Source organism: Lagopus muta, chromosome 1 (assembly GCF_023343835.1).
Source record: "Lagopus muta isolate bLagMut1 chromosome 1, bLagMut1 primary, whole genome shotgun sequence".
Lineage (NCBI taxonomy): Eukaryota > Metazoa > Chordata > Aves > Galliformes > Phasianidae > Lagopus > Lagopus muta.
This window is the reverse complement of record NC_064433.1, coordinates 131,098,149-131,125,872: the sequence shown is the minus strand read 5'-3', so window position 1 is coordinate 131,125,872 and position 27,724 is coordinate 131,098,149. Positions and strand designations below refer to the sequence as shown.

At 39.6% G+C, this 27,724-nt stretch overlaps 1 protein-coding gene across 18 annotated transcripts in view; it reads left to right on the top strand.

Annotated features, from left to right (window-relative positions):
• INPP4A (inositol polyphosphate-4-phosphatase type I A) overlaps positions 1-27,724 on the top strand; it is a 114,299-nt gene that overhangs the window by 79,301 nt on the left and 7,274 nt on the right. For 5 of the 18 annotated variants that reach the window (XM_048961483.1, XM_048961472.1, XM_048961426.1 and 2 more), the window contains exons 12-26: positions 162-292; positions 626-730; positions 1,401-1,509; positions 2,563-2,580; positions 5,130-5,313; positions 6,554-6,772; positions 8,380-8,650; positions 11,105-11,137; positions 14,643-14,815; positions 16,106-16,229; positions 17,210-17,336; positions 19,313-19,453; positions 22,067-22,164; positions 24,717-24,829; positions 25,165-25,319. In XM_048961483.1, the coding sequence (XP_048817440.1) occupies positions 162-292; positions 626-730; positions 1,401-1,509; positions 2,563-2,580; positions 5,130-5,313; positions 6,554-6,772; positions 8,380-8,650; positions 11,105-11,137; positions 14,643-14,815; positions 16,106-16,229; positions 17,210-17,336; positions 19,313-19,453; positions 22,067-22,164; positions 24,717-24,829; positions 25,165-25,319 (2,001 nt within the window). The remainder of the gene's footprint in view (positions 1-161; positions 293-625; positions 731-1,400; positions 1,510-2,562; positions 2,581-5,129; positions 5,314-6,553; positions 6,773-8,379; positions 8,651-11,104; positions 11,138-14,642; positions 14,816-16,105; positions 16,230-17,209; positions 17,337-19,312; positions 19,454-22,066; positions 22,165-24,716; positions 24,830-25,164; positions 25,320-27,724) is intronic. The other 13 variants (XM_048961551.1, XM_048961513.1, XM_048961532.1 and 10 more) reach the window with 7 other exon arrangements.

Below are 27,724 nucleotides of genomic sequence, written 5' to 3'. Positions count from 1 at the left end.
ACGTATTTGGGAGTGCTTTCCCAGTCTGGTGACTAGGCTAGACAGGAGTGAGTTCAGAATGCATGAGAATGGTGCTACACTGCTGTAGTGTGAAGCTTAGTCAACTGGACAATGGAGCTCAACCTCTTTTTTTTTTTCTTTCTTTCTTCTTCTTTCCCTAGGGTTTGTGAACTAGAAGAACTGGGAGAATTATCTCCTTGTTGGGAAAGCCTTCGGCGACAAATAGTTACTCAGTACCAAACAATTATTTTAACTTATCAGGAAAATCTAACTGACCTGCATCAATACAAAGGTCAGCAAGATTTATTTTTTATAATAAAATGAAACTTCTCAATTGTGCTTGTTAGTGAGTAAAAAAAAAAAATTACTATTTTTAGATTATATTTATTTATTAATGATTGTTACAAGGTTGATAATGATCTAGAAATATTTGTCTGCTCTGTTAATCCTCTTATTTTACCTGAATGTATAGTAGAATTATGAACAATAACAAAAATACCCCTCTTCTTGTATGTTTTTTCTTTGCTTTTCTTTTAGCATGTTGCAAGTGATGAATGAAACCCTTTGAATATTTTAGCTTAAGCAGACGGACAGTTTTTATACAGTCTTTTTTCTGATTTCTTAGGTCCTTCATTTAAAGCCAGTAGCTTGAAAGCTGACAAAAAGTTGGAATTTGTTCCTACAAATTTACATATACAGAGAATGAGAGTCCAGGATGATGGAGGATCAGGTACTTGCTTTTTTCTTTCTTTCTTCACTTTGTTCTGTTTCTTTTTTCATTTTTCATAGCCAAGTTCCCACAAACTGCTGTTCTGTGTTATTAATGCTACTTGGCATTTGTATAGCACTTTCTACTTTGAATTCCAAATCTCTTTGTAAAAAGAGGTGTTGGTATAGTTATCCTTGTTCTACAGGATCCCTTGATTTGTGTCAGAATAGTAGAGATACTGTTTCTTGCTTATTGTTAAATTTGTGAATTTTTTCTCAGGAGCCATCATAAAGGGTAATGCAAAATCACACCAGTTTGTTCACATCAAACTTTTTTCTTCATAAATAACCTAAGTTAATTCTTCTTTTGGCAGTAATTCCCACTAACCATGGACATACACTCGTTCTGTGTATCAATGTTAGGGATTCCACTAGTGGCAAGTTTGGTGGAAAGGCCAACTCAGTCAGACAGACTTGTAAATCAACAAGTGAAGGACCTGCATTCAAGTAGGGTTCTTTCAACTCAGAAGTACCTGATGAATTTCCAGAGCTAAATGATACAGTTTTATATATCCTTCAAAACATTGGCATGAAGCTTTAGATAATTACTTTCAGAATAGTTTTGGAATTTCCACAACTGTTTGCATAAAGATCACAAGCTTTCATTTGTAAGTCCTTTTTGTCCATCCCAGATCAGAACTACGATATAGTCACCATAGGAGCACCAGCAGCTCATTGCCAAGGCTTCAAATCAGGTGGCTTGAGGAAAAAGCTGCATAAATTTGAAGAGGCAAAGAAACAGTAAGTAGAAATGTTGTTGTGTCAGCTGATGTCATGTTCTTTCCTGACAGTCTGTGCTCAGTGATTTGAAAAAGCATTCCATTCTTTGTTTTTCTTGCACCTCACTCAGTGGTTCTACTATACACTGTAAAGTTTATTCTGTATTTTCTTCCAAAGGGAAGAGGAGAAACAATTTCCCCTGTACGTTACTCTATTTCTTTACTGATAGGTCTTTTCTAGTAGTTCTCTCATCCTGCTAGAGTGATCCTGCTACCCTATAGTGTCACTCTGGGGGGAAATTTTCCTTCACTGGTACCCATTTAAAAGACGATTAACAGTTGTGTAGCAATTTACTCCTATTTATCTTAAAAGTAAGAAGGCCCAAATAACATAGCTATCCCAATAATCATAATAGGCTTTTGATGCAGTGGAATAGAGAATCAGGCATCCCATTTTATCCAGTCAGTTCAAGTAGACATTTCTGTCTTGGAGCATTTGCTACAAGGGAATACAGAAATATATGCTATTTAGGAATATAGAAATCTCACCAAAAAATGGTCTGATGTTTGAGACTATCATAAATGCATTGTGAAAGACATTGTGCTCTATAAATGAAACCTACTGTCATGTATAAAACCACTCCTGTGGGCCACCAGAAATTCAGCTCCCTTGGGAGATGAGCTTGAAGTACTACTTTGAGGATATGCATTTCTTCATAGCTGTAGTATAAAGCTGTAGTAGTTCTTAAGATCTCCCTGGTTCTTCTATTTTATCACAAAATCCAGTATAGTAGAATTGAGTTCCATCTCCTCAGTTTCACTGTTATACAGATATTGTTCAGTTCTTTCTCCTTTCTTTGGCAAAATTGCACGTACTGCATCCACAACATTTCCCAAGAACAACACATGGTCATCTGGCAATCTGTGTTTTTTGCTTACAAGTTTAATCGTATGTACCTGCATTGTTGAAAAGATGACTCAAATATGTTATTCCCCACAAACATTTGTTTTGTTTTCTGCTTCTGGTATTTGCTAACAATCTGCTAATTTTATTTTGGTTTTTTGTTTTTTTTAGCAGTTATGAGGAGTGTTGGTGAGTTTTCTGTTTCTGAGAGCTCTGTAGAGAGGGCTTCTGTTCTTTGGGTTGTTTTCTTTTTCTTTTCCTTCTTTTCTTTGGCAAAGGTGTGGTGTGTTTTAACGTGTGCAGGGCTTTTTTAATGTCATGCATCATGGCATCCCTAATTGTGCTCTAAATAATCGTAGCTGCTTTGTAGAACATACATGAAGGAACTTCCTTTCATCTGCAATGTTTGCTTATAATGAGCAGCTTCCTGGATCTCTCTAAGCATGCTAGAAAGCTAAGAGCAGAACATGAAAATTTTGCGTCTTTGCCTCTGTTATTTCCAGTGCAAATCACTTAGAGAAATCAGAGTCACAGAATGGCCTGGCTTGAAAAGGACCATTATGATCATCTAGTTTCAACCCCCCTGCCATGTGCAGGGTCACCAACCAAATCTTCTGCCAGTGGTCCTTGAACTTTGTAGTTGCAGATTGGGCATGGTTTATATTTTTTGTAATCTGTGTCTGCATGTTATGGTGCTCAGTGCTCTGAAAATGAAACTTCATGGTTCAGCAGTGCAGAAGTTCTGCTCTAAAACACTCATATTGAAGGCTGAATGCCTTGAACTGAGAGTTTAAGCAGAAGTAAGCCTGTGTTTTTACTTGCTGATACAACACAACAGGAGCTGTTCATTTGAAAAAGCAATTGCAGGTTGGAAAGTGGATTTATGTGAACTTTATGCCATAAAATTTTTCTCCAGTCATCCCAGCAAATCTGTGTGATTAAAAGTGTAACAATTTAAATTGGATCTCAGTATGCTGCATGGCCTTTTCTGCCGAATACGTCTTTTTGCATGTTGACTACACTGTCATAGAAAAAGATTGCTCAGAGGAATTGTCACTGAGATCATTCATCAATGTAGAGCACGAATCATGTACAGTGAAAGTCCTAAGAGCTAAGATTAATTTGCTGTATAACCTAACAGCACTGGGGAGCGTTTGCTCTGTGCTCCAGTTGAGTGGCTGCCCAGAGGGACACTAATGAGAAAACTCAAGACTCACTTCTGCACTTCATCCTTTGAAAATGAATTTCCCATCTTTTGTAAAGCTCAGGCAGATATGAGATCAAGGTCCTCTCTTGCCTTAATATCTCTCAAGGGGCAAGAACTGGTATTTGTTGCACTGATTTTAAAGCATGCCCCATGCAACTCTCGTGTGTTACCTCACAGACACACTGCAGAAATGAACAGTGTTGCTCTAGGAATAGCAAAGGAATTCAGACTTCCCAGATGCAGTGACTTGAGGCAGCTGTGCTTGGAAAAGAAGCTCTTCTCCATGCAGACCCAGCAGCACTTCTTTCTTCAGGCACTGCTGAGCTCAAGGTTTACAGTAGGTTCTTCTGTATTGTACTACACTGAAGCCATTTGTGAGTGGAAAAAAAAGGAGTAACATTAAGATAATATTGAATGGATGTCACCTCATGCTTGTTGCTACATCATGAATGGGCATCACACTTGAGACAGCAGGAGCTGAAGTAAAGGCCTGATCTCTGTGTAGATTTCTCACTGGGAGATCAGAAAAAGAGGATAGTTCTTGGCAAAGGGGAAGTTTTGGTTTAAATGATTTTCCTAAGCTAAAAAGAAGTTTTTGTGAATAGTTTTTCTCAGTTAGGATTAACTAACCCTTTAGAAGTGCTGCAATCGCTTCATCAGATACAGGCAAGTGTCCAAAATGGATCTCAACTACAAAATTAACTGCTGTAGATGTCTAAACACAGCATGTGAATGCTCATCTTCTCCACTACCAAGTAAATGGTCTTAGTGGAGCTGCAGTGTACCAAGATAAAGATATATTTTACTTGTATAATTTATTTTCATTTCTAGGTGGAAAAGGCTGATTTGGTATAGCTTTGTGCAGTTAGAGCTGTGTCTGCAACAGAGACCGTTGTACCACAGCCATAGTTTAACACAGTGTGTGCTCACCAGGGCAGAGTCCTTGGGTTAGCCTGATATATAATTTGCTTCTTATGTCTCTTAAGATTGCTTTTGCTGGAGTAACTTTAGTCAGCCTGGCAATTGAAGGAAAGGTACTCTAGTGGGATTTACTAGCTGAAGAAGGTTTTGTTAATATCACGCTCTCCATTAGTATTGGAAAGAAGGTGGATTTCCTTTTCTCAATGCTAGGGTGACAACAATAGCTGTGTGACTGCACTGTTACAAACCAGGTCTCAGTGAAGTGTCTGTGTTGTAAGGAGAGAATGGAGCAAGCTGTCACTGCAAATGCTGGTTCTGTCTCAGAGGGCAAAATCTATCCCATACATTCTCCTCAGCAAAATTGTCCCTCTGGTATACGAGCTCTGCCCTCAGACACTTGGCATAAGGGATTAGTAAATCTGCATCCTAAGGCTTTCAGTAAGGCAGAGAAGGCTCTAAGATCATGCTCCTGCTGTGCAATTGCCAACTGGCCTTTCACTGTTGATTGCTAGGTAAATTATTGTTGTCTGCAATTAATTGTCTAGCATGCTACTGCAAAGTGTGTACCTCTAGAGCCATTTTACACCTAAAATCCATCTTTCTTTTTCAGCACTTCAACAGGTTCCCAGTCAATAATATACATTCCACAGGACATTGTTAGAGCAAAGGAAATCATTGCACAAATCAACACCCTGAAAACTCAAGTGAGCTATTACGCAGAAAGGCTCTCACGAGCTGCCAAGGATAGATCAGCTAATGGCCTTGAAAGAACGCTTGCCATCCTGGCAGATAAGGTAGGATAGTAATACATCTTCGCACTGAAAAACACTGTTATCTTTTTTTCTCCCTTTCTTTTGTTTACTTTATCTGGTAGTGTATTATAAAATGCATAGTCTGTTTAAAAAAAAAAAAAAATTAAAAAAAAAATCAAATCTGCTTTAGACTTTGCTGCACTTTTTGTTTTTTCTCCTGTTCTTCACATTTCCTTGCCTTGAGAGTGGAGAACAGTGTCCTCTGATTGCCTCTACTGATTCACTGTAATCCAGAAATGAACATTTCTTCATTTTCTATTATACTCTCTTTCTCCACATCCATGTTGTTTCTTTTAATGCCCCTCTGAGTCATATGTCAAGCAGCAGCAACTGGGCAAAGCTTACATAGATGAAACTCTTCTGTAGTATTTCACTGGTGAAATAAGGAATAATGGTGACAAAGCCTTTGCCTGAGTTAGTGATTGAGTCGGTTATTTCTTGACGTTTGTTAACAGAAGACAGACTGTAAGCAGTCATTTACAGGGACAAAAGCCAGCTACAGTTTTAGTGACTGCTTCTGACCCTGAAGTAGATCAGGGTTCTAAATGGCAGCAATGGCAGTGGCATACGCTCAGTCCGCTAGCCATAAATTGTCCCAGTTGAGGGGTTATGTGTATACCTTTGTAGGCCACAAAAGGTAATGTGACCACGTGCAAATGTGTTAGTAAATAATATTCACTCTAAATGGCACTGCAGCATATATGATTAATCCACAGGATTTTCTACAACTGGACAAAGTATACATACAGCATAGTGAGGGCTTTCTCTTATGTAATGGACAAACAGGTCTTTTTTTTTTCTTTCATATTCACATAACTTATCCTTTAATACAAGACTACTAATAAAGGAAGCAGGTTGTATTGATCAGTAGTTACATTTTCAACTTTTCTCTTAAGTCTTGTGTGCTATGATTTGAGACAGATAGGTGAAATATAAAAATGTCTGAACATTGTTTGGTTTCTTCAAATGGAAGGTGAAGTGCAAATAGCAGTGTTAGGAACTGCACATTTATCAGTGATGTTTTCAGTAACTGCAAGACTTTGGAAACCTACCTTTCTGTTCTAGTATCCTATATAGCTTCTCAGAGACTCCAAAGCAGTTGTTGTTTTCTTTGCAGAATACTAGTGAATGTTTTTTATTCTTTCTGTAAAAGAATATAATAAAGATTGTGTACAGAATAATGGAAAGGTCATTAAAATGTTGGGTTATTATTGCTTTTTAGACCCGGCAACTCGTCACAGTCTGTGACTGCAAGTTGTTAGCAAATTCAATACATGGACTAAATGCTGCAAGGCCAGATTATATAGCTTCAAAGGCATCTCCAACCTCTGGAGAAGGGGAACAAGTGATGCTGAGGAACGATCAAGATACACTAGTGGCCAGATGGACAGGACGAAACAGCCGATCCTCTCTGCAGGTGGACTGGCATGAAGAGGAGTGGGTATGTTTGCTCTGTGGGGTGATGATGGAGTTTCTTTTTAGTTTTTGTTTGCTGTTCTTTTATTTTGTAATGTCTGTATCTGCTCATGAGTATGCTTAGGTTTCATATTTTGGAGTATATTTGTATGCATCTTAGTCACCTACTGTAGGAACTGGTCAACTAGCAAAGGCATTCCGTCCACCCTGTGTGCATTTACTGCTTGGCACAGGGCTACAGACTGGCTTTAATAAATAATTCTGGGTCTTCTAAGCAGCAGAGGTCATCACAGTTTGTGCATTTATTTAAGTCACTTCCAAGGCAGAATAAGCAGCTTTTAAAGTAAACTAACCATACTACAAAGGGCTCTTACGCTTCTCCATAATGAAGCATGTTTTGCATGTGGTAGCTATATAGTTCAGTATTCTGAACTTTTCTCTGGTTTTGTATTCTCATCTAAATATTTGGGACTTGCTGTCCGTTTCTGTTTTGATGATGAACAGCTTCTAAAAAGTATTTGCACAAAAACTGCCAGTTGACACAAGAATTGGTCCGTGTAAATTCTGTCATTGTGTAGTATAAATTGAAGTAAATTAAATCTCAGAGATGATCAAGGTAACTTAAAAAAACAATTAATTGTTCAAATTTAGAAATGAGATCCAATTCATTTTGGAAATGGATCCTTGCTGATTTTGTTTTGGCATGTTTTGACTGAGGGTCAGGCTTAAAATAATAGCAAGCTAATAAGGCCAGTTCATTTAATTAGATGCTAAATATAATACACTAATTTTATCTATTACTGAGTTACATAAGTAAAAAAGATATATGTTTGTTTATAATTATTATGCAATCTTTTTAAAAGTGTTTTTTCCTATTATATCAGTTAATTGTATTGTTGAATAAGTTTATCTGCAGTACAAAATCAATAGATCATTAAGACCAATTCTTTGACCAGCTTCTATGAAAGTAGCATTTGCATTTACTGAAATAATCACTTTTAAAAATAGAGCAAGAGATCAGCTTTTATCTGACTAAATGGAGGTATTCTTCTCTTTCACCAAATTTCTGAATTTAAAACTATTTTCTGCATTTAGTTTGCATTTGGGCTTAGCCATACATGTAAGGAAATGCTGGTTCTTTTTTCCTTTTTTCCTGGCTTTGAAAAGAATAAAGAATATAATCTCCTGCTGCCCTTTTAAAGGGAGGAAAGACTGTCACTGAATTTTAATTGCTCTGAGCTTTAAGGAGTTGAAACTTTAAGGGAGAAAAGTAAACGTTTATCAGCAAAACTGGCAAAGCATTTCCTTGTCAAACATTAGAGTCTAAAAGAATAAGCAGCAGTGCCAACTGTAATAGTGAATAGTAGTGAAGGAAGAGGCACTTAAAATTGTTCAGCAAATGTACTTCAAAGGTAACTTTACAATTCACCATGCACTGACTTTGCTACATATTGCTGACACGCTGGCATACATTATTCATAGAGAGTCTATGTGTGCACTAATGTTGTAATTCTGAGTACACAGAAACTTTGCAAAAGGGCTGGGACTGAAATTATAGGAGAAAAATGGAGGGATTTGTTACCTAATGTCTTTTTTTCTTTTTAAGTTGAGAAAGGAATGTTTTCTTTTAAGGAGAAAGTTTGGTTGAATGTTGACAAAAGTCTGGAGTGCATTATACAGAGAGTGGACAAACTTCTCCAGAAGGAGCGCCTGCAAAGTGACAGCTGTGAAGACGTTTTCCAGTGCGACATCAGCTGTACTAGTAAGAAAGGTAATCGGGACACCCGTGCCTACTGGATAAATCCAGAAGATGTAAATGAGACCTCATCTTCCTCACCACCACCATCCTCACCACCACCATCATCCACCCCATCCTGTGCATGCCATTCTCTCAGAAAGACAAGTGCGTATGCCAGACACCGCTTCTCACTTCTGCTCTCTTGCTGTGCGCTGGCATCGTTTCTAAGCCTCGTGACATTCTTCCATGTGTCTTTATTTCAGTGCTGGTGTTACACCCTGTTGTCAGGCAGAGAGGGCTGGTGGTGTACTGGCAGCTGCAAAGTCCGTAACTTTGAAATCCTAACCTCACTGAAATCATCGCTAAATCTCTCACTAATGGCAATGGCTTTTGGTTTTCCTGCTGGGTATTTTAAGCTAGTAGAACAGGTGTTTGGGTTAGCGTATGTCCAAAATCACCTCTGGTAGCTTTCCTCTTGGCTTCAGCTTCTTTGCAGCGATTAAGGCTTATTACAGTGAGCCTCTGTAAAAGATTAAATAAAGTACAAGAGAAGTGATTTGCTAATGATCCCAACTGGGCTGCCAAAGTGTACGAGGGGAGCCAAGTAGTCCCGTTAGGCTTAGCTGAGCTTGGAAGAGTGAATCGATGGGAGTTTAAAGCAGATTTTAACCCAAACTGACAAAAGCTGTGGTGCTAAAGGGCTCAATTAGTTAGGCTTCATATAGCTAGAAGGTAGGAGTTGGCAGGGTGAGGAAGACGCGAATGAGAGATCCATATTAGTTTAATGCAGCCTTGCATTAAGTTTCAAAATTATTTTAGTTATATATGTACCTATTTGACTTCTTTTCATTTTAGTTACTTGTGGCCATTGTAGTCTGACTGTTTTAATAGATCAGGTATGCCCAGAAAAAGTGAGATTTTGTGTTTTCATTTCCTTTTGTCCTGTTCTGTCTTACTGTTTGATGGCCTTTTGTGCATCTGTGACTTCATGTCCATTCCATTGGTAATGTTATAGTGAAGTTGGAAGACAGTGCCTGTAAGAAAAAGAAAACAAGGAATTGAAAAAAACAATAGTATATTTGTAAAGCTCTTGTTACGTTTGATTTGCTTGGTATCTTAAATAACAATACTTTTCTAAATTAGACTGACATTTGTGTGTGTTGTAAAGAAGACTATAATGGGAGAGTTGGGTCTTGATTCAGAATGTTTTCTATTAATTTTTTACTAAGTTTTACCATTTTGATGCCTTTAAATGTCATTATTTGCTGGCTAGTTTAGGTAGCATTTACATGAAAGTTTAATCAGTGAACTTCATATACTATAAGTATTATGTTGTTCATATTAAAAAAAATATATAGGAAAAATCTGTTGTGGGTGATAACAGAATCTTTCCCCAAGGCATTTCTATGCTGGAAGCATCTTAGAACAATCATTTTCTTTCCATTTACCCGGTATTTTCAGATAATTTTTTACATCTGCTGAAAATCCTGACACCTATGCAGTGTGAAGATGGAATTAGTTGCATTTACCTACGAAAGGTTTTGTTTGTATCAGAGTTTACAGAACCTCTCACTGTGTGCCTCCCAAAATGGAAAACAATTCTTCCCAAATCCACAGAATCTGACACAGATAAATCAGTTAAGTGTGGCAAGCTTTAAAGCTGAGGGACTTGCTGCCATTTCCCAGTGTAAGGGCTAAATCTGAATTCTAACTGTCAGCCGGCGTTGGATAAATGTAACTTAATGCTGGAAAGGGAATCTTGTTCCCTAGGTGTCTGGTCTTAATGAAAAGTTTGAGCTAAATTGCACTTGAGAAATTCACTGTAAGCCAGGGCAAGTGTTTTTAAGTGTTTTAAATTCCCTTTCTGCATCACTTTCCACAACTGATGATGGGAATAGCTGAGAGAGACAAAATACTCTCAGTTCGTAATGACAACGTTTTAGTGCTTTTCTTTCTCATACGCTCACAGAACTAACAGTTTTTCTGTTACTTATTCTGAGCTGCGAATAAATGACACTGAGCAGAGAGCAGACAATATATATATTTTTTTTGTGGAAAGCAAAAAGCAACAATTGAAGATAGTTCCAGAACTGGTGAGAGAGCACAATGTTACTGAAACACTCAAGAGCATTTCTCTAGAAGTGAATGCTTGCGGAAGAAAATACTGCCCTAAATGGTAGAAGGGAGAGTTAAGATTACAGTTGCAGCATGTATGCCTTAATTTTCTGTTAAGTGCATTGAATTTGCTGCTAGTCTTTTGCTGTTTTGAGTAGCAGCCTTTCAGCCAGCTTATTCTGTAGTTGCACTGGACCAGTGTTCTCAAATGGTGCCCTGTGAATCACTGGAATTGGCAGCACACTCGCTGGTGATCCACAGAGAGCCTCTGAGCTGGCGGGTGCTGGCTCCAGATCCCTGTCCTCGTGTCTCCCTGATGTGAAACAGTGAGTGAAGAAGGCAGCTTGTGCTATTGGTGCCCTCAGGCAAAGGAGTCTATCTGCTGAGCTCCTGTTCACTCAGTGAAAGAGTTTGAGAACCCTGGTGTTGAGCATTTGAGTTGCTTATGTTTTGACTGTGTTGCTGCTCCTTAATCATGCATGTTGCCCCTCCATTTCTGTGCAGATTGCAGCCCCGCTCCGGAAGAATCTGCGCCAGGTATGTGCATTCATGGCTTCTGCTTCTTCTGAAAATTCCAAGTTTTTTGTTCAGATGGACTGTTTTCAAATGTCAGTGTTCTGCGATATCACATGACTTACCGAAACACATTGAGAAGTTATTTCCTATATAATAGTTCAAGCATGTATCTGGTAACTTCTCAGGTGTGGGAGAACACTTGTTTGGTTTGGAGAAACCAAAGTGACCACTGACTACTGTAGGTGACAGTGACTTTCCAAATAACGCTAAAGTCTATGGGAGTCTGATTTTCGTGACCTTTCAGTCATGTCCTTTTGTACGTGCAACGGAACTTGCCTTTCTGAATGAGATCTCAAACAGAACACGGAGCAGTCAACAAGGCAGGTGGAAAATCTGTGTTGGGTGTATACAGTAAGCAGCACTGGGCACTGCAAATCTAATGTGTCAGAATACAGAATTTGGAAGACTTTCCTAGTCTTCTTTTCTCTCCCCTTGTACTTTTACACTCTGGTGTTGCCTTTCCAAAGTCTCCCTTCTGGATGGCTGTAATCTTATCCATTTGAGAGCAGGTTAATCTCAACGCTGTGGTGGCTCGTTCTTGGTCTTGTTACACTGTGGTCTAGTGAAATACACAGGGTTTAGTGAAATACATGAAAAGTAGAGCCCCTGTGCAGGTAGGATTTGCATCTTCAGAGAACCTAATGGTGTTCTTCCCAGCTCTCCACCTTGTTTCCTTCTATCACTGGGAAAGCGTTTTTAATGAATAAAATTCGTTTTGCACAAAGTTGGAGTTGCTGGAGCATCTCTATAGTCCTTGCAAGCTATGAATGAATATTGTTTTAGTTATTTTTAAGATTGGAGTAATTAAAAGCAATCAGGTTACCCCAGCTATGCACCCAGATGCACCCCAACTGCATCTTGAGCAGAAATGGCTGAGGCAGCAGTGCAGTGAAGTACTTAATTAGACATTGGTGTCTAATGTACAATGCAGAACATCTAAAGCAGATGACAAGCTTCCTGTAGGTTTATTCAGTGTCAGTCTTTAGACAGAGTAACTTTCTATCATGAAGCAGAAGCCTCTGATTAGGAAGTGGGATTTGTGTCCAAGATGAGTCAACAGCTAGGTTGTAGGCTAGGTTGTGATTTTAAATGTATAGCAACTCACTGAATCTTCACTGTCTCAGGCCCTTTGCCAAATCATTCTCCCTCTGGATCTGCGCATTGGAGTCTATAACTAGTTTTAAAATGCTCTGGTCATCTCGCAGAACATAAGAGCAGTGCTCAGAGTGGATTTCACATAAAAGTTACTGCCTTCTGGTGTGTAAAGGTGCCATTGATTGATTGGATAGAAGATATTCTTGCAGAATTAAGATTTTGTTAGGTAAATTATGAGCAGTAGACAGAAGAAGGATCGGGAAGTCCTGGTGAACACTTTCAACTTTATTTAAACTCTGTCAGTGAAATATTTTGACCTCATTTGAACCTGTCATTCCTTTTGTTGTTTACTTTTAAGGACAACTGCCATTGATCAAACAGTTAAAAGCAGCATATGTCTGTGAAGCAGGTTGTGAAAAATATTTAGGATTTTGCTAGTTATCAAGGGGCTTTTTCTTTCATGGCCAGTGTCTAAAGCCAAGAAGACACGCAGCAGAGAGGATTTTTGCTTATTACCCTAGATGAGCTGTTGCATTGTATGTGAGTTCTGGGAGAAGAAAACATCTAAAGATTGCTTTATTTTCAGGCATGCTGGTGTACCATCAGTGTGGTTTGTGATTACCAAAGATAAATTTATCTTCCAAATGAGGTACTGCCAAGCACACTGCAGTCTCTACTGAGTTAACAACTGCATTCATATATGTATGTGAAATACTGGTGTGCTAGAAGATATCCTCAGTTCTTTCTGTCGATTTATGGAAAAATGCTTAAATGTATTAAGAGAAGTGCTCTGTTGCTATCATCTGCATTTTGCTTTTTGGTCATTTACAGACCCATGTCAAGGCAGCAATTTTATTTTGAGAGAAAAATACTTAATGGGATGTAAAAGAAAAGCTGTAGTTCCTTGGCTTTTCTTCTGATGTTCCTTACGTTCTTTGTGGCAATGGAACAGAGCCAAATAACTTCCCCTTTGTGAGGTTTATAGATTATCTATCTACCACATGGAACAAAAGCAAAAAGGATACTTCTGTTAATCTTGTCAGCTAAGCTTCTTGTAGCTGACTTCCAAAGTTCCCTGTGTGGCTGATTATCAAAGAAACATTTATTGTTGCTAGCTCTTCAGTCCTGCAATTGAGTCAAAATCACAGTTTCCTTTCAAAGGCTTGAACTGACCCTGTTCATGTGGGCTTTGAGCTGCATGATGCCGTGACTGTACAGCCAGCCAGTCTGGGGTCACTTGTCTTGTGGTTGTGGTGCTTTTTATCTACAAAAACACATTGTCTTTCCCTGTAAAAAGAGAAGTTTTCTTCTCTTTCAACGTTCTGTACATTAAAGAGAGTGATTTTTTTTTTTTTTTTCTGTTCTGCTTTCTCCTAACATTGCAGAGAGAATGGTTTTTGGTACAGGATCTGAGTAATATTTCATACAGTCCTGGAAATGGTTTTTTAAAATTGGTGAGAAAAAAAGATGAAAGAAGGAGAGAAAAGACACTGAGCCTATGGAATATGTTAAGATAGAGCAATTTCTTTAGGCAGAAAGAATGATAAAATGTTTAGGGTACTAAAACAGGACTTTAGGAATTTAATTGTATTTCTCGACTTCCTGTGTAGGACTTTGAGCAGTGTCACTGTGGGACATAGTTCATGTGTTTCAGTCAAAGTCAAACTCCTGATACCTTCAAGGGTTTGGCTAGCTCTCATCTAGCACATCGCTAGACTTAGTGTTTCTTGCTAGCTTGATGTAGACTTTCAAAGCTACTTAGCAGACATGAGCATGTGAAAGAGTACCTTCGCCTCTTTGATTTTTGACTCCTGCAAATGGAAAAAAAGCGTGGTCTTACCTAACTGAGGATGAGTATTTTTAAGATGGTGAGGCATTGAACGATACACCTGATTCCACAAAAGGCAGAGGTGTTTGTGAGAAATCTCATTCACAGAGATGGCTAAAGAGATGTTCCCTATGCATCTAGTTATGCAGTGGGCTCCATATTGACTGTCCCTGTGTGCGCTGTGAAAGGGTGTGTTTGAATGTGTACACAAAGTTATATGCACAAGAGTGTGCTCGTCTTTCTGTTAAGGCTTTCTAAATCAGCCATTGTATGACTTGTTCTGTGGCACAAACTGGGGAGTTATTACATGGCTGGGAAAGACTTAACAGCCTCAGACAGTCAAATTCCCCATGTTTTCCTCGTGCAATAACCACTCTGTATTGATAACAAGCAGGGAATAACTGGCCAGCCAAAATGAAACGAGCATTGCATGTGGATTATCAACAACCTTAACTTGCTACAGTAACTTGCTCCTTAACATGTATTTGTTTGTTTCAGATAAAGTACTTACTTAAAGTGCTGTTAATTATTTATTTCAACCAGGCGAGTGGAGCGAAGCCCTTTATCCTTTGCTGACGACTCTCACGGACTGCGTGGCCATGATGAGTGACAAGGCCAAGAAAGCCATGGTCTTCTTGTTAATGCAGGACAGTGCCCCAACGATAGGGCTGTGTCTGAGTCTTCAGTATCGCAGGGATGTTGTCTTCTGCCAAACTGTAAGCAAGCAAATTTGCAGGGTTTGATTGCACTGGGACGTGCATTGGGTTTTTGTGAAATATGAAAGCTGGCTTTTTTCAGAATTTTACATGTCTGCTGTCCTCTCAAGTTTAACAGTGTGATCTTCTCCTGCAGACTGTGCTGTGCTGTTCTTATTGGTCACTTCATGCACTCAACAAGATAAATGTTAATTAAATGTTTCCTGGGATATACGTTTCTAATTTCAAAACAAATTGTGCCAGTGATAGTGACAATAGTTATTTTTAGTGTAAGAAAAAACAAGTCCAACATCATTTAGGGAGAGAAGCCAAGCCACATCAGGAGGAGCAAGTGCTGAGCTTTCTCTAGAAGTTCTGTTTCTGGGCCTGCTGAGGTCTCTTTTGAGTCAACCATTGACTAGCAGGTGTCTGCACTAAGAACTTTCCACATCCCTTCTGCCCACTGCACCTTCTTAGGGTGCATACTTCCCCGTGCAATTAGAATCTCTTTCCTTTATTTCAAGGAAGCTTTTCTCTTGAATGTTATTTGTTAGGGTTGTTGTTGTCTCATAACATAGTATTCCAAAGAGATACATTCAGAGATGTTTTTTCACATACAAAGCTTCAGAATGCAGCTGATTTTTTGATTTGATGCTTTGAATATGTTTACCAATCATCAGTTCATCATAAATAGAACTTTAGACTCATCTCTTCTGTTCAGCTCTGTAACTTATACACCTGCATACCTAGTATCTGGCAGTCACCCTGGAACTTCCTTTGTTGACAGAAAAGCTGGTACTAGTGTGATATCCTAATACTGATTTTAGGATGAGGTCAGCACTGGGGCCTTGTCCAGAATACCTCATAACTGGAGGATTTTGAATCTTTGCATAATGAAAACAGACACTGCGTTTTTAAGCTTTTTAAAAATATTGATTTAAAAAAGATCTTTTATTCATGCTATCAAAATTCATAGCTTAGAACTAGTTTTGCTTTTCCATCTGTAACTAACACAGTTTGTAAGTTGTAGATTCTAACAGCAGCGGTCACGTCAAGAAAAGCAGATAGATGCAAGATCAATGACAGTCTGCCTTGGGAGAACATGTGAGATGAAGGCAGTATGCTCTAAATCAGATGTTAGGAGTGTTTTGAGTTTTGTTGGTTGGCTGTCTCTCTTTAGCTGCAAGTGGGGGGAAAAAAAAAGTTACTGAGCATCAGTCTAACAGATTTTATAGCACCTCAGTCTTACATGCTCTGTTGTTTCCATTTGGAGCTGAAGAACCTTTTGTTTTTGTGTTTTCTCTCCCACAGCTGACAGCTCTCATATGTGGTTTCATTATCAAGCTGAGGAACTGCCTGCATGATGATGGATTTCTAAGACAGCTCTACACCATTGGCTTGCTGGCGCAGTTTGAGAGCCTGCTGAGTACTTACGGTAAAAGCACAGGGCATGCAGGAGACAGGAGCTGTTGAATCACCAAATCCTGCTTTAAATTGGCTATGGCAGACCACAAGTGTTTGGTACAGTCTACAGCTCAGCTACAAAATGTTTTCCAAAATTGAAATGCAAAACCAGGTTATAAATGGAGTGCTTAATTCACTAACAACTCTGAATTCACTTTAAATTGCTTCTGAAAACATACAAATAAACTTGTCTTGTGATATAATAGAAACATAGAATAGAATGGTTTGAGTTGGAAGGGAGCTTTAAGATCATCTAGTTCCAACCCCCGTGCAATAGGCAGTGACACCTCCTTCTAGACCAGTTTGCTCAAAGCCTCATCCAGCCTGGAAATAATAAGGATAAAGGATCAATTTGATTTCTCTTCGTTTCTTCAAAAAGACTGTTATGTTTGTTTTTCCAACAAAGAAATTGAGTAATATTGCAGTAAGTTGAGAGAAACTATACCTGAAATATGCCTCCTCAATTTTCTTCACCTCTCATAATCCTACAGTACAAAGTGAGATTGGAGAGAGAATACAAAAAGGAAAAATCCTTTGCTAGTATTGTACTTGTGTCAGAATAGCCATCTGGATGCCAGTTAGGGAGCACTGTACTGAAAAAATCTGGACTATGTTGTAAGATTCTGCAGTACAATATGCCAAAACCTGTTTTTGACAGTGCAGAGAAGGCACTTACCAGCATCACCTAAATTGGAAAATGAGAGTACAATCTACATGAAATCCAGTAGTCTGGACTGTGCTGGATGATTGGTGTTTTCTAATATTGCTAAACTGATGAGTTGATCATGATGTTGTCTGCAGGCTGTAGGTCAAGGTGGGCTGGGCTGCCTTGCATCTTTATCCTCAGAACTTCTTCATGAGATTGATGACCTACAGCCCAAATCAAATCAATAAAGGGAAGTTGCACATAACTGGTAATGATTACAATTTACTTCTTCCTCCTTGTTTTAGGTGAGGAGCTGGCAATGCTGGAGGACATGAGTTTGGGAATCATGGACCTGAGGAATGTAACCTTTAAAGTAACTCAGGCAACATCAAATACATCTACTGACATGCTGCCAGTCATCACTGGGAATCGGTGAGCAAAGGGGAGGAGAGCAGGAAGTGGGGTGGGAGAATGGAGAAGCGATGATGCTGCACTTAAAATTCAAGTGAATTATGAGCTTTGTACTGTGCTGCTCTCTCCTCTCAGAACTTTAGAGAATTATTAGGTAGCTGACTAGCTTATTTTTTACTGGTGTTTAATTTTACAGAGAGCTAAGCTGAAAAGGAATATATAGCAAAGCTCAAACCGTGACAATATTTTTATGAGTCAGTATTATCCCAACCTAGCTTTCCATAATCACAAGCCAGTATTATTCAGTCTTCTCTTATGTACTTGTGCTGTTTGTAAATTTCAGACTGATTTTTTTATGCTGTTCTCCTTGTCTGAAATTCACTGATGTTGATAAGTTTGACAGTGCTTTACCATATGCCGTTGACCATTAGCATCAGGCAGCTGCTGGCTGCTGTGTATTTATGATCAATTTCTTAGCTAGCAGAGATAAACTGAATTTAACTCATAGTTGCTGACTTGATGTTCTGTGCTCTTACCCAGAGGGAGCCAGTTCACAGGTAGGTAAGAGTGGGTGGAAGGACAGAGCGCTCACAGAAGTCAGTGTTTAAATGTTTTAGTTTCAAATCTGACTTCTGGAGGAGATAAGGCTTTCTTGGTCAGTGTGGTGTACCAAGTTCCACTGAAGATCTGCACAAGTTTGTCTACATCTGAAATACAGCTACAACTCTTGAGAGTAAGGATCCGTAGAGGAATTTAATTAAGTTCAGATTCACATGCAATAAAAAGTGTGCTAGCTGAAGGAGGGCTGCAGTGCAGCTGTGTACATGACAGAATTTGCTGAGACCTTTGGGAATGGCTGAGAGCTGACAGAAAATCCCTCTCAAAGAAAATCTTTAGTTAAAACCTGCTGTCAGCCATAGGATGCAAATCAAGAGGAAAACAGTCTTCACTGCACTCAGGGCTGATAATGTTGCTGTAGAGATTTTACCTTAGAATGAGAACGAAAAGTCATGCTTATTTATTTTGGTGCAAACGGTTTGGAGCTTTACATTTAGAAGTGAAAACAGGCTTTTTACTTTCAGTCACAGCATGATTTCTACTTCTATTCAAGGTATGTGTGGGACATACCAATTTTGATTGCCCTATATACTTCTCAGAGCTCCTTTGCTATACTTGAGTGTACATGCTGGCAGTGTGTTGTGAGCAGAAAAATTATTATAGGAAAGCTGAACTATAGGGACTTAAGGTCCTGCTGCTGCTAGATTAAACAGCACTCAGATCAGAGTGACTTTTGACCTAGCTACCTGTAACATTTGCAACCATGTGTCAGCCTGTAGCAGATGTAAGGTGGTATGCACTGATGTTATGGGTATTACCTCTCATTTACCATGACGTAAAGCACACACAGGGCTCTTTGCCTTGGCTCAGTAGACCCAAGGTAACCTGCTGGCTTGTGAACTTGAGTCATGATGTTCCATATCAGTGCTCATTAGCTCTCTCTTTGGCTTATGCTCTGGTTCGCTCCTGTCATTGCCTTTGTCCTTTGGCTCTGAAATATCAGCACTACTTACTGTGTCTAAAAACAAGTCTTCCTCTGCATATGCATCATCACTAGACATTATCACTTTAAACTCAAATCTACTTTACTCAAGATGGGGTCGTGCCAAAATTTGGCTTTTTTGTCCCTAAGTCACGTTAGAGCAGTAATGTTAATGAGAAGAGCAATATCAGCTTTTGTCAGAAAATTGACAGATTGGATTGAAATGTCCATGAGAACATAAAATTAATGTTGTTGTTGCTGGTTTGTATTTGAAGTGGAAGAACTTTTTGTAACTAGGAGCAAGCTGCAGCAGTTTTTTCAAGTCCTCAGTTTTGACTGATACTGATTTTTCTAATAATGGGATTGCATTGTGGACGTTAGCCCTCTTCATAGAAATAACACATTCTCAGAATGATGCTTCTGAATCTTCATCTAGTATTTCTTTCTTTGTTCACAGTGATGGATTTAACGTGAGGATCCCTTTGCCAAGCGCCTTGTTTGATTTGCTGCCGCGAGAGATTCAAAGTGGCATGTTACTGAGGGTTCAGCCTGTGCTCTTCAACGTGGGCATCAATGAACAGCAAACCCTAGCAGAGAAGTGAGTATTTGTTTCTGCAGCTCAGCCTTGATGGCAGTTCTGCAATCTCCTGTTCTGCTGATAGGGTGCCTCTGTGGAGTTACACTTTTGCATTGCTAACAGTAATTCGTTTTCTCCTCCAATACACAAACACAGAATCACAGAATCACAGAATCACCCGGGTTGGAAGGGACCCCAAGGATCATGTAGTTCCAACCCCCCTGCCTAGCAGGGCCACCAAACATCCACATTCAGATCAGGTTGCCCAGGACCCCGTCCAACCTGGCCTTAAACACGTCCAAGGACAGGGCATCCACAACCTCCCTGGGCAGCCCGTTCCAGGGCCTAACCACTCTCCTAGTAAAGAACTTCCCCCTAACATCTAACCTAAATCTTCCCTCCTTCAACTTAAAACCATTTCCCCTAGTCCTGCTGTTGTCAGCCCTTTTGAAGAGTTTACTCCCCTCCTGGGTGTAGGTTCCCTTCAGGTATTGATAGGCTGCAATGAGGTCACCCCGCAGCCTTCTCTTCTCCAGGATGAACAAGCCCAACTCCCTCAGCCTGTCCTCATAGGGGAGGTGCTCCAGCCCCTTGATCATCTTAGTCGCCCTCCTCTGGACCCTTTCCAAAATCTCAATGTCTTTCTTGTACTGAGGGCTCCACACCTGGACACAGTACTCCAGATGGGGCCTCACAAGAGCCGTGTAGAGAGGGACAATCACCTTCCTGTCCCTGCTGGCCACCCCTCTCCTGATGGAGCCCAGGATCCCATTTGCCTTTTGAGCTGCCAGAGCACACTGCTGGCTCATATTCAGTCTCTCGTCCATCAGGACCCCCAGGTCCTTCTCTGCCGAGCTGCTCTCAAGTACCGCTCCTCCCAGCCTGTACAGGTGCCTGGGGTTCTTCCGGCCCAAATGCAAAACCTTGCACTTTGCCGTGTTGAACCTCATCAGGTTCACCCGAGCCCAGCCCTCCAGCCTGTCGAGGTCCCTCTGAATGGCATCCCTTCCTTCCACCGTATCAACCGCACCACTCAGCTTGGTGTCGTCAGCAAACTTGCTGAGGGTGCACTCGATTCCCTCATCGATGTCATTAATAAAGATGTTAAAGAGCACCGGTCCCAAGACAGACCCTTGGGGGACACCACTTGTTACCGGCCTCCACCTGGACATAGAGCCATTGACCACCACCCTCTGTCTGCGGCCTTTCAACCAATTGCTTATCCATCGGGTCGTCCACCCATCAAATCCACTTCCCTCCAATTTGGAGATGAGGATGTGGTGGGGGACCATGTCAAAGGCCTTGCTCAGGTCCAGGTAAATGACATCGGTCGCCTTCCCTTCGTCCACCAATGCCGTCACTCCATCATAGAAGGCCACAAGATTAGTTAGGCATGACCTTCCTTTGGTGAAGCCGTGCTGGCTGTCTCGGATCACATGCTCATTCTTTATGTGACCGAGCAACAAACCAGGGAGCGTGGAACAAAGCTAACAAACAGAAGGAGGTACTTCTTCATATGGCACATAGCTGTGAAGGTCCTTGTCTCATGGCTTTGTTTCTAATACAGGTTTATGTTTCAAAAGAGAAGATGTATTTAACACAGATGTGCTGCTTCTCACCTCTGTGAGTGGTAGGTCACTGGAGGATGAGATTACTCTGAGTATCATTGTGTTTTTGCCCTGGTGGTTTAGCATTCTTCCCTAGGCTTCCTCTTCTGGAGGAAAGCTGTCAAAATCCAGGGTCTTGGGCTAGATGGACCTTTGTTTTAATGTATTGTTGCATTACTTATATAACACAGCACTGCTTTTGTAATGCTGAAGAATGTAGTTGTGTAATACTTCTTGTTAGAGAAACTGTTCTGGAGGAGCCACCAGTTTCCTCAGTTCTAGCTGTATATTTAAGAAGCATGTTGACAATTGCTGTTTTTATGAAGTGCTCAGTGAAGTCAGGCACAGGCATGTTGTGGCATCAGTGTGCTGTATGATGGTAGACAACTAGAAAACATCAGACTAAGCCATTCCAGCAGATTTTGTTGTCCTCTGTTGCCTATAAAGGGAGTCCAAGTTGACTCCATAGTTGTAGATACCAGTATGGTGTGCATTCATATTCACGTGCATGTGTGTATACATGTATGTACATATACATAAATACATGTATATAGTTAAGTGATGTGGATCACATCAGTGATGAGTACTTATTACTTTCACATTTTATCATTCCTGGATCCATATTTCTCATTCACATCTGAAACAGTAGTTCTTGATCCTGTCTTCTGAAGCTACAGTTATTATTTATATATAGTTATTCAAACTTAAAGTTTGAATTTTGGCAAAATGATTTACCACATGGGTTTCTAATTTTGAAAGCAGGATACCAAAGCCCAAGTATTATTTTCTACAACATATTGTTTCTGCCTTCCTTCCCACATTTCTCCTCACACTTGTATATTTCTTTTTCTGGAGTGAATCACATCAACTCTTTCCTGCTATGCTTTACTCTGCGTTTGAGTGTTAGCACTTTCTTGGGATGAATCTTTAAACAGTTTTCTTGTCATATTGCCGAGTGAAGTTGTCCTGAAGAAAAGGAGAAAAATTACCTTAAGTTTACTTAACTTCCCTTCTTCACCTTTTAAAGGTTCGGAGACACCTCACTGCAAGAAGTAATAAACATGGAAAGCTTAGTGCGGTTAAATTCGTATTTTGAGCAGTTCAAGGAAGTTTTGCCCGATGATTGTAAGTATTTGATAATTTAGTAGAACTTCTCAGGCTCATTTTCTTACTTGTTTGTTTTAATTTAGTTCTTTAAGTGTTGTTACACCCATGTCAATAACCCCCAATAAATGATGCAGCGCAGTTTTACTACTTAATAATTTTATTTTAATTTGCAGGTTGAGTAGATTCAAGTGTTTCAAAGTTCAGTCTGAATAACCTCCCTTTCCTTAATCTTCTTTTGAATCTTTTTCCAAGTGGCATTATATATTTTATGAACATAGAGCCATGCAGTGAGATTGCTGCGACAGGTCGTAGCAGCAGCACTTGTGTGTGCAGTTTTTGGTCATGTTCTCTTAGTGACCTGTACAGAGAGCAGCTGCCATTTTTTTGAAGCCTCTTAATCATGTCCTCTCTGCCTATCCTTTGTGCATGTAATTGTCACATCTGCAGCCAACGACAGAGAAGTCGAGCACGTGGAAGAGAGACAGTAGCTGCAAGACTGAATGTTACTGGTAATCTAGGAAAATGTCTTGCTTATTATGTTGGGTTTTTTAGGAGAAGTGGCTCAAGTGTCCCCAGAAACTGTGACAATTGGTTTGTTATCATTAATACCAAACATCTTATGAACTAATTTCTTGTTCCCCAAATTGCAGTTTTATTGCAGGAACAGAAATGCAGCAACATGCAATGGGATGGTTAGAATGCTATTTGCTGAAGTAGCTTATAACACTTTCAGGCACCCTGCATTATATTTGATGCAGCTGAGAGTCCCCCCCCCCCCTTTCTAGTCACTCACAATTGGGCATGATAGTTTTCACTGAAGTTTTAGCTGCAAAATCTTAAGCTGTATTTTATTATATGGTAGTCTCATATCAGACTGTCTTGTAAACTTCAGATATTCATCCATTTATGTTGATTTTTGTTCTACTGTTTTTCCTGTTCCTTTCTGTCCACAGTCTTCCTTATCTCATACCTTTATTTCAGTCTCTTCCCTCATTCCCAAACCTCATGTTGATGTAGTCATCTGTTAGCTTTTGCCCTTTTCTGTTAACATTTTATTTAATCCTGCAGTATGTTTTCTGTCCTGTCATTTGTTCCTTTTTCTTGTTTTTGAACTCTGTTTTGTCATTATATTTACTTTCCCTTATTTTTAAAGAGCACTGGCTTCACAACTTCAAGCTTCACCAACACTCACTTTTTGTAACAGAAATTTGCCTCAAGTAACTTGAAGTTCTGAATGAAACTAATGTTCAGTGTTGGACAGGTGGCATTAACAGGCACCTTAACAGCAAAACAGAGCAGAACGGTTTTGTGTCCACCCGCCTTTTCTCCTTCACTCCAGCTGCCTGTTGTAACACTGAGCTCCCTGCCAATGAAATGAATACCTCTGAGAGGGAAAATCTGCCCTCTGCCAAAATTTTGTTCTGCTTCACTGTTTTTTCCTGAGTAAATGTGGACATGCTGTACCTGGTCTTGCAGTCTAGCTTGGACAAATATTTTGTGGTTATAAATATTAAGAAAAAGTTTTGAGTAGAAGTGTGAAAAAAAATAATGCAGGTGTCCCAGCAGATGTGTTAGAGATGCTCTGTGAAAAACTGAAACGTGGACAAACCTGGAAGTGTGCTTGTCCAAGAAAGGGCTGGGAGTACGTTTTGTGCCTCCTCTGTGGTGATGGTCAGCATGTACAGAGATGTACAAAGTGCAAAATACTTCTCCATGAGCCCTTGTCAGGAGAGAATAACTTTCTTTTTTTTTTTTTTTTCTTTTTAACTGTAAAATAAGTGGTATTATAAACAGCAGTTGTGTAACCTGTGTTATACAGGCAACAGGAAACAAACATACAAACAGATCCTTCTAGGGACAGGCAGCATAGTGATGTATCTGCTGGTATCTTGTAGGTGTTCCCTTCCAGAACAATACATGAGGAAAGATGTTCCCCGATCCAGTGTCATTTTGTTTTTCTGAAAACGTGTGCCATGAATTCTGAGCACTGCAGAATTTCCAAGAAGTCAGTTACTGTGTAGTGGTTCCCTTTGATCACCTTGTCTCTAGGCATACTCAAGGAGGTGACTTTGGCCCTTTTTTTGTTTATAGACATCAGAGTGTGTTTCTTGTAGCTTTAAAAATGAAGACATGAACAGAAATAAAATGGTATCTTTACAATTTCTGTAGAGACATACATGATTTCCTGTCACATCTGTGGGGTGCAGTGCCAGCAGTTACATGCTTCTATATAGTTCTGAGCATGTCAAAGCAAGTACATCTTTGCACAAGATACTATACCAATCTTATTCCCTTCGTTCCCCCTGTTACTGTATTGCTGTATCACATTCTGAACCCCTGAAATTTTAAATGACATGAATAGATATTTTCAGTAGAGTTTTATTAAACTTGAATTTGTTTTTCGGTGGTATCGTGTAATTAAGAATTGAGTTAGTTGTGAGCTTTGATAGTTTGAAGAAAACGTGACTGTATTTCCAATGGGCATATAGGAGTACTTTTCATGCAGCTGATCTTTGTGAAAGTGTTGAATGCAACTAAAAAAAGTGGACTTGGTTTTGTTTGTATTGTAGGTCTACCTCGATCTCGTAGTCAGACGTGCCTGCCTGAACTGTTAAGGTTTCTGGGACAAAATGTACACGCAAGGAAAAATAAGAATGTTGATATCCTTTGGCAAGCTGCTGAGGTACTTAGTAATCTGAGTATTTCTGTATCGTTCAGTTGATTTTCTGTATACATGCATAGTTTCCACTTTTTATCACTGATATATTCAGATTTCTTCACTTGCATGCATTAGCTTGGAAATATTGTTTGGCTGAACCTCCTCCAGATTTTTTTGCACATCAGTATTTTCTCTACAACTCAAGTAACAAAATACTGCTGTACCACAGATGACAATTTTTTACATCAGAGTACACAGGATTTATATCTCTTCAAGGAGGAGAAATACAGGTCTGTTGTGTTCTCTGGGAGAAGGTAATGCACGAGGAAAGAATGATCAATTGTGTATCCCGTTTCTAGATATGCCGCAGACTAAATGGCGTTCGGTTTACAAGCTGTAAAAGTGCCAAGGATAGGACTGCTATGTCGGTCACCCTAGAGCAGTGTTTGATCCTACAGCATGAACATGGAATGGCTCCACAGGTCTTCACTCAGGCTCTCGAGTGTATGAGGAGGTAAGAGTTTTACTGTGTCACTTAGGCCTAAGTAAGGAACCATGCAAACTGCAGAGGAGAGGTGGCCTCTGTTTCTATCAAAAGAAACAAGAAGTAAAACAAAGCCCAAAAAGCTGCAAAACTGGTTGTGAGGATTCATCCCTTGCTTGCATGTGTCTTAAAGAGTTACACTGTTGAAGCTGGTCCTTATTGGGTTTGCATCAGGTGAGTTTTAGTTTTCAGTAGTGAACTGGAAGTTTTCAGAGAAGCATATGAAAATAAATTTGCAATCCATGCTGAGCTTTACTGAACAGGAAACTGGTGCTTCTTTGAAAGTTGTCTGATGATGAGGTTGCTGCTGTCATAGCACTGGGTTTCTTAGTTCTAGATCAGGCATCAGCTGCCTCTGATTTCTCAGAGATGCATGTTGTTCTTTGAAACACAGACTCCTGCAGTTTGCACTGGTTTGACACATGTATTCTTCAGCAGTGAAACACTTTGCTCACCGGGCAAAACGTCAGTATGAGTGTTTCACAGTGCAGCAATCAAATTTCATCACAGCGTGTCAGTGTGCTGTTGTCCTACCAGTATAATGATGTTCTGTACTCTGAAGCAGCAGAGATGTTTGCAGAATTCAATACTGTACTAAAAAAAATCTGTTTACTGTTGTTCAATGCCTTGTTTCAAGCACTGCTGGAAAACTCCGTAACTCACATACCAAAAGAAAGGATAAGAAATCTAGCTTTAGTCTTTATCAATGTAGTTCAACAATGCTGTTCAGTCCTGTTTTTCAACATTCACTCTTACTGAATGTACTGTACTGTGTGTCTTCTCACCAAATTCTCTAGAGTGTTCAATTCTCTTATCCTTTCTGTATGTTTTTGCTGTTTGACCCTTTCTTACTCTTTGGGTACTGAGAAAGAAAATGTCTCATACAATAGCACTTGCAGCCTCTTACACTAAAAACTTGTTTTTCATTTCAACGTCCAACTGGATGTCACTGGGCCTTTTTATGTTCACTTTTTGTTGGACTGTTACAAAATTAATACCGTATGTGAAAACTGTGCATCCAGAGTTTGGTTAAAACTTGACATTCGAAGCAAAGACAGCTCAGAATAGCTTGTGAGGGAGAAGTTTTTGACTTAAAAACAGAGCCGAGTGACTCTCAAATGCCTTATTGTTTAAACTGTGCAACTTGTTGGTGTAGACATCTGAAAGAAAAGAGCTTGGTTGTGCAGTTTTAAAAAGCTATTTGCTTAGTAAGAATAGAAATGGAACAAGTATAATACTAGGGATCTTGCTATTTTCTTTATGTTAGTTAAGGAGTTAATATTTTTAATGCAGTCAGGGTCACAGTACAGGCAGAGATTAATAACAACATTGTGTTGGTCCTCTGTACCATCAGTTTAATTTATTACCATATCAGATAAAACACTGACATAAGAAACACATTGCTTTGTGTTGACCTACATCAAGTATTGAAAGTGGGCCAATTTAATCAAAACCTTTGGCTAGCATGTTCCAGCAACATCAGAAACTTGCTCTAACAGATGAAAGATGTGGTTTGCTCTTCTTCTGTTAGATTGTTGAAAAAGAGGGATTATGCAGAATAAATGCTGACTAATCCTAATGGAATACTAAGGCAAGATGGGTTTTCATCAAGTTTATCCCTGTCTCATTGCTTTTTAGGGTAGGATGTTTTTTTAAATATATTCTCCAACTCTATTTGAGACCAGTGGCAAAAAATTTAAAAAGCTTAAATAGAGGGATAGGGTTATGGAACAAATACAGAGTATTGCAAGTTGGAAGGGACCCACGTGGGTCATTGAGTCCAACTCTTGGCTCAATATATACTCCACCCAAGTCCAACTCCACCCCAAACCATCTTGACCTGGACAGGATGACCTGACCTGGATGCCCAATGTAGCAGATGGAAGAGTTACAGATTACTTCTAGAGCATGTAAAAATACCTTTTTTTCATTTAACCTGGACCTTATTTGATGTATGTAATTGTAGAAAAAAAGTAAGGCTCGATTCAGTCTTGAATGCAGACATTTCAAGAAATGGTGCAGAACTTGTGTTTTGCTTTTGGTAAAACATTTTCAGTTGGGCCAAAATACAGAACTGTTCCTGAACCTTGGGAAATACCCATAGCACTACTGTCTTTTTATTCTTTTAAACATACTGTCAGTGTGTCAGGTGCACACAGTTTTCCCTGGCACGGTGGGAGCTCTGAGGACTGATTCTGAAATCTAAAAACAGAATTGGACATGAAGAAGTGAATAGGCCAGTCCTCAAAGCAATGTGAGCATCAGGGGCGCAGTGAGATGGGCTGTGCAACATCTTCCCTTCACAGGTGAACATTGAGGCACTTCAGAAAGATGCAGTTTGAAAGTGTATCAATACACATTTGAATTTGTTTTGA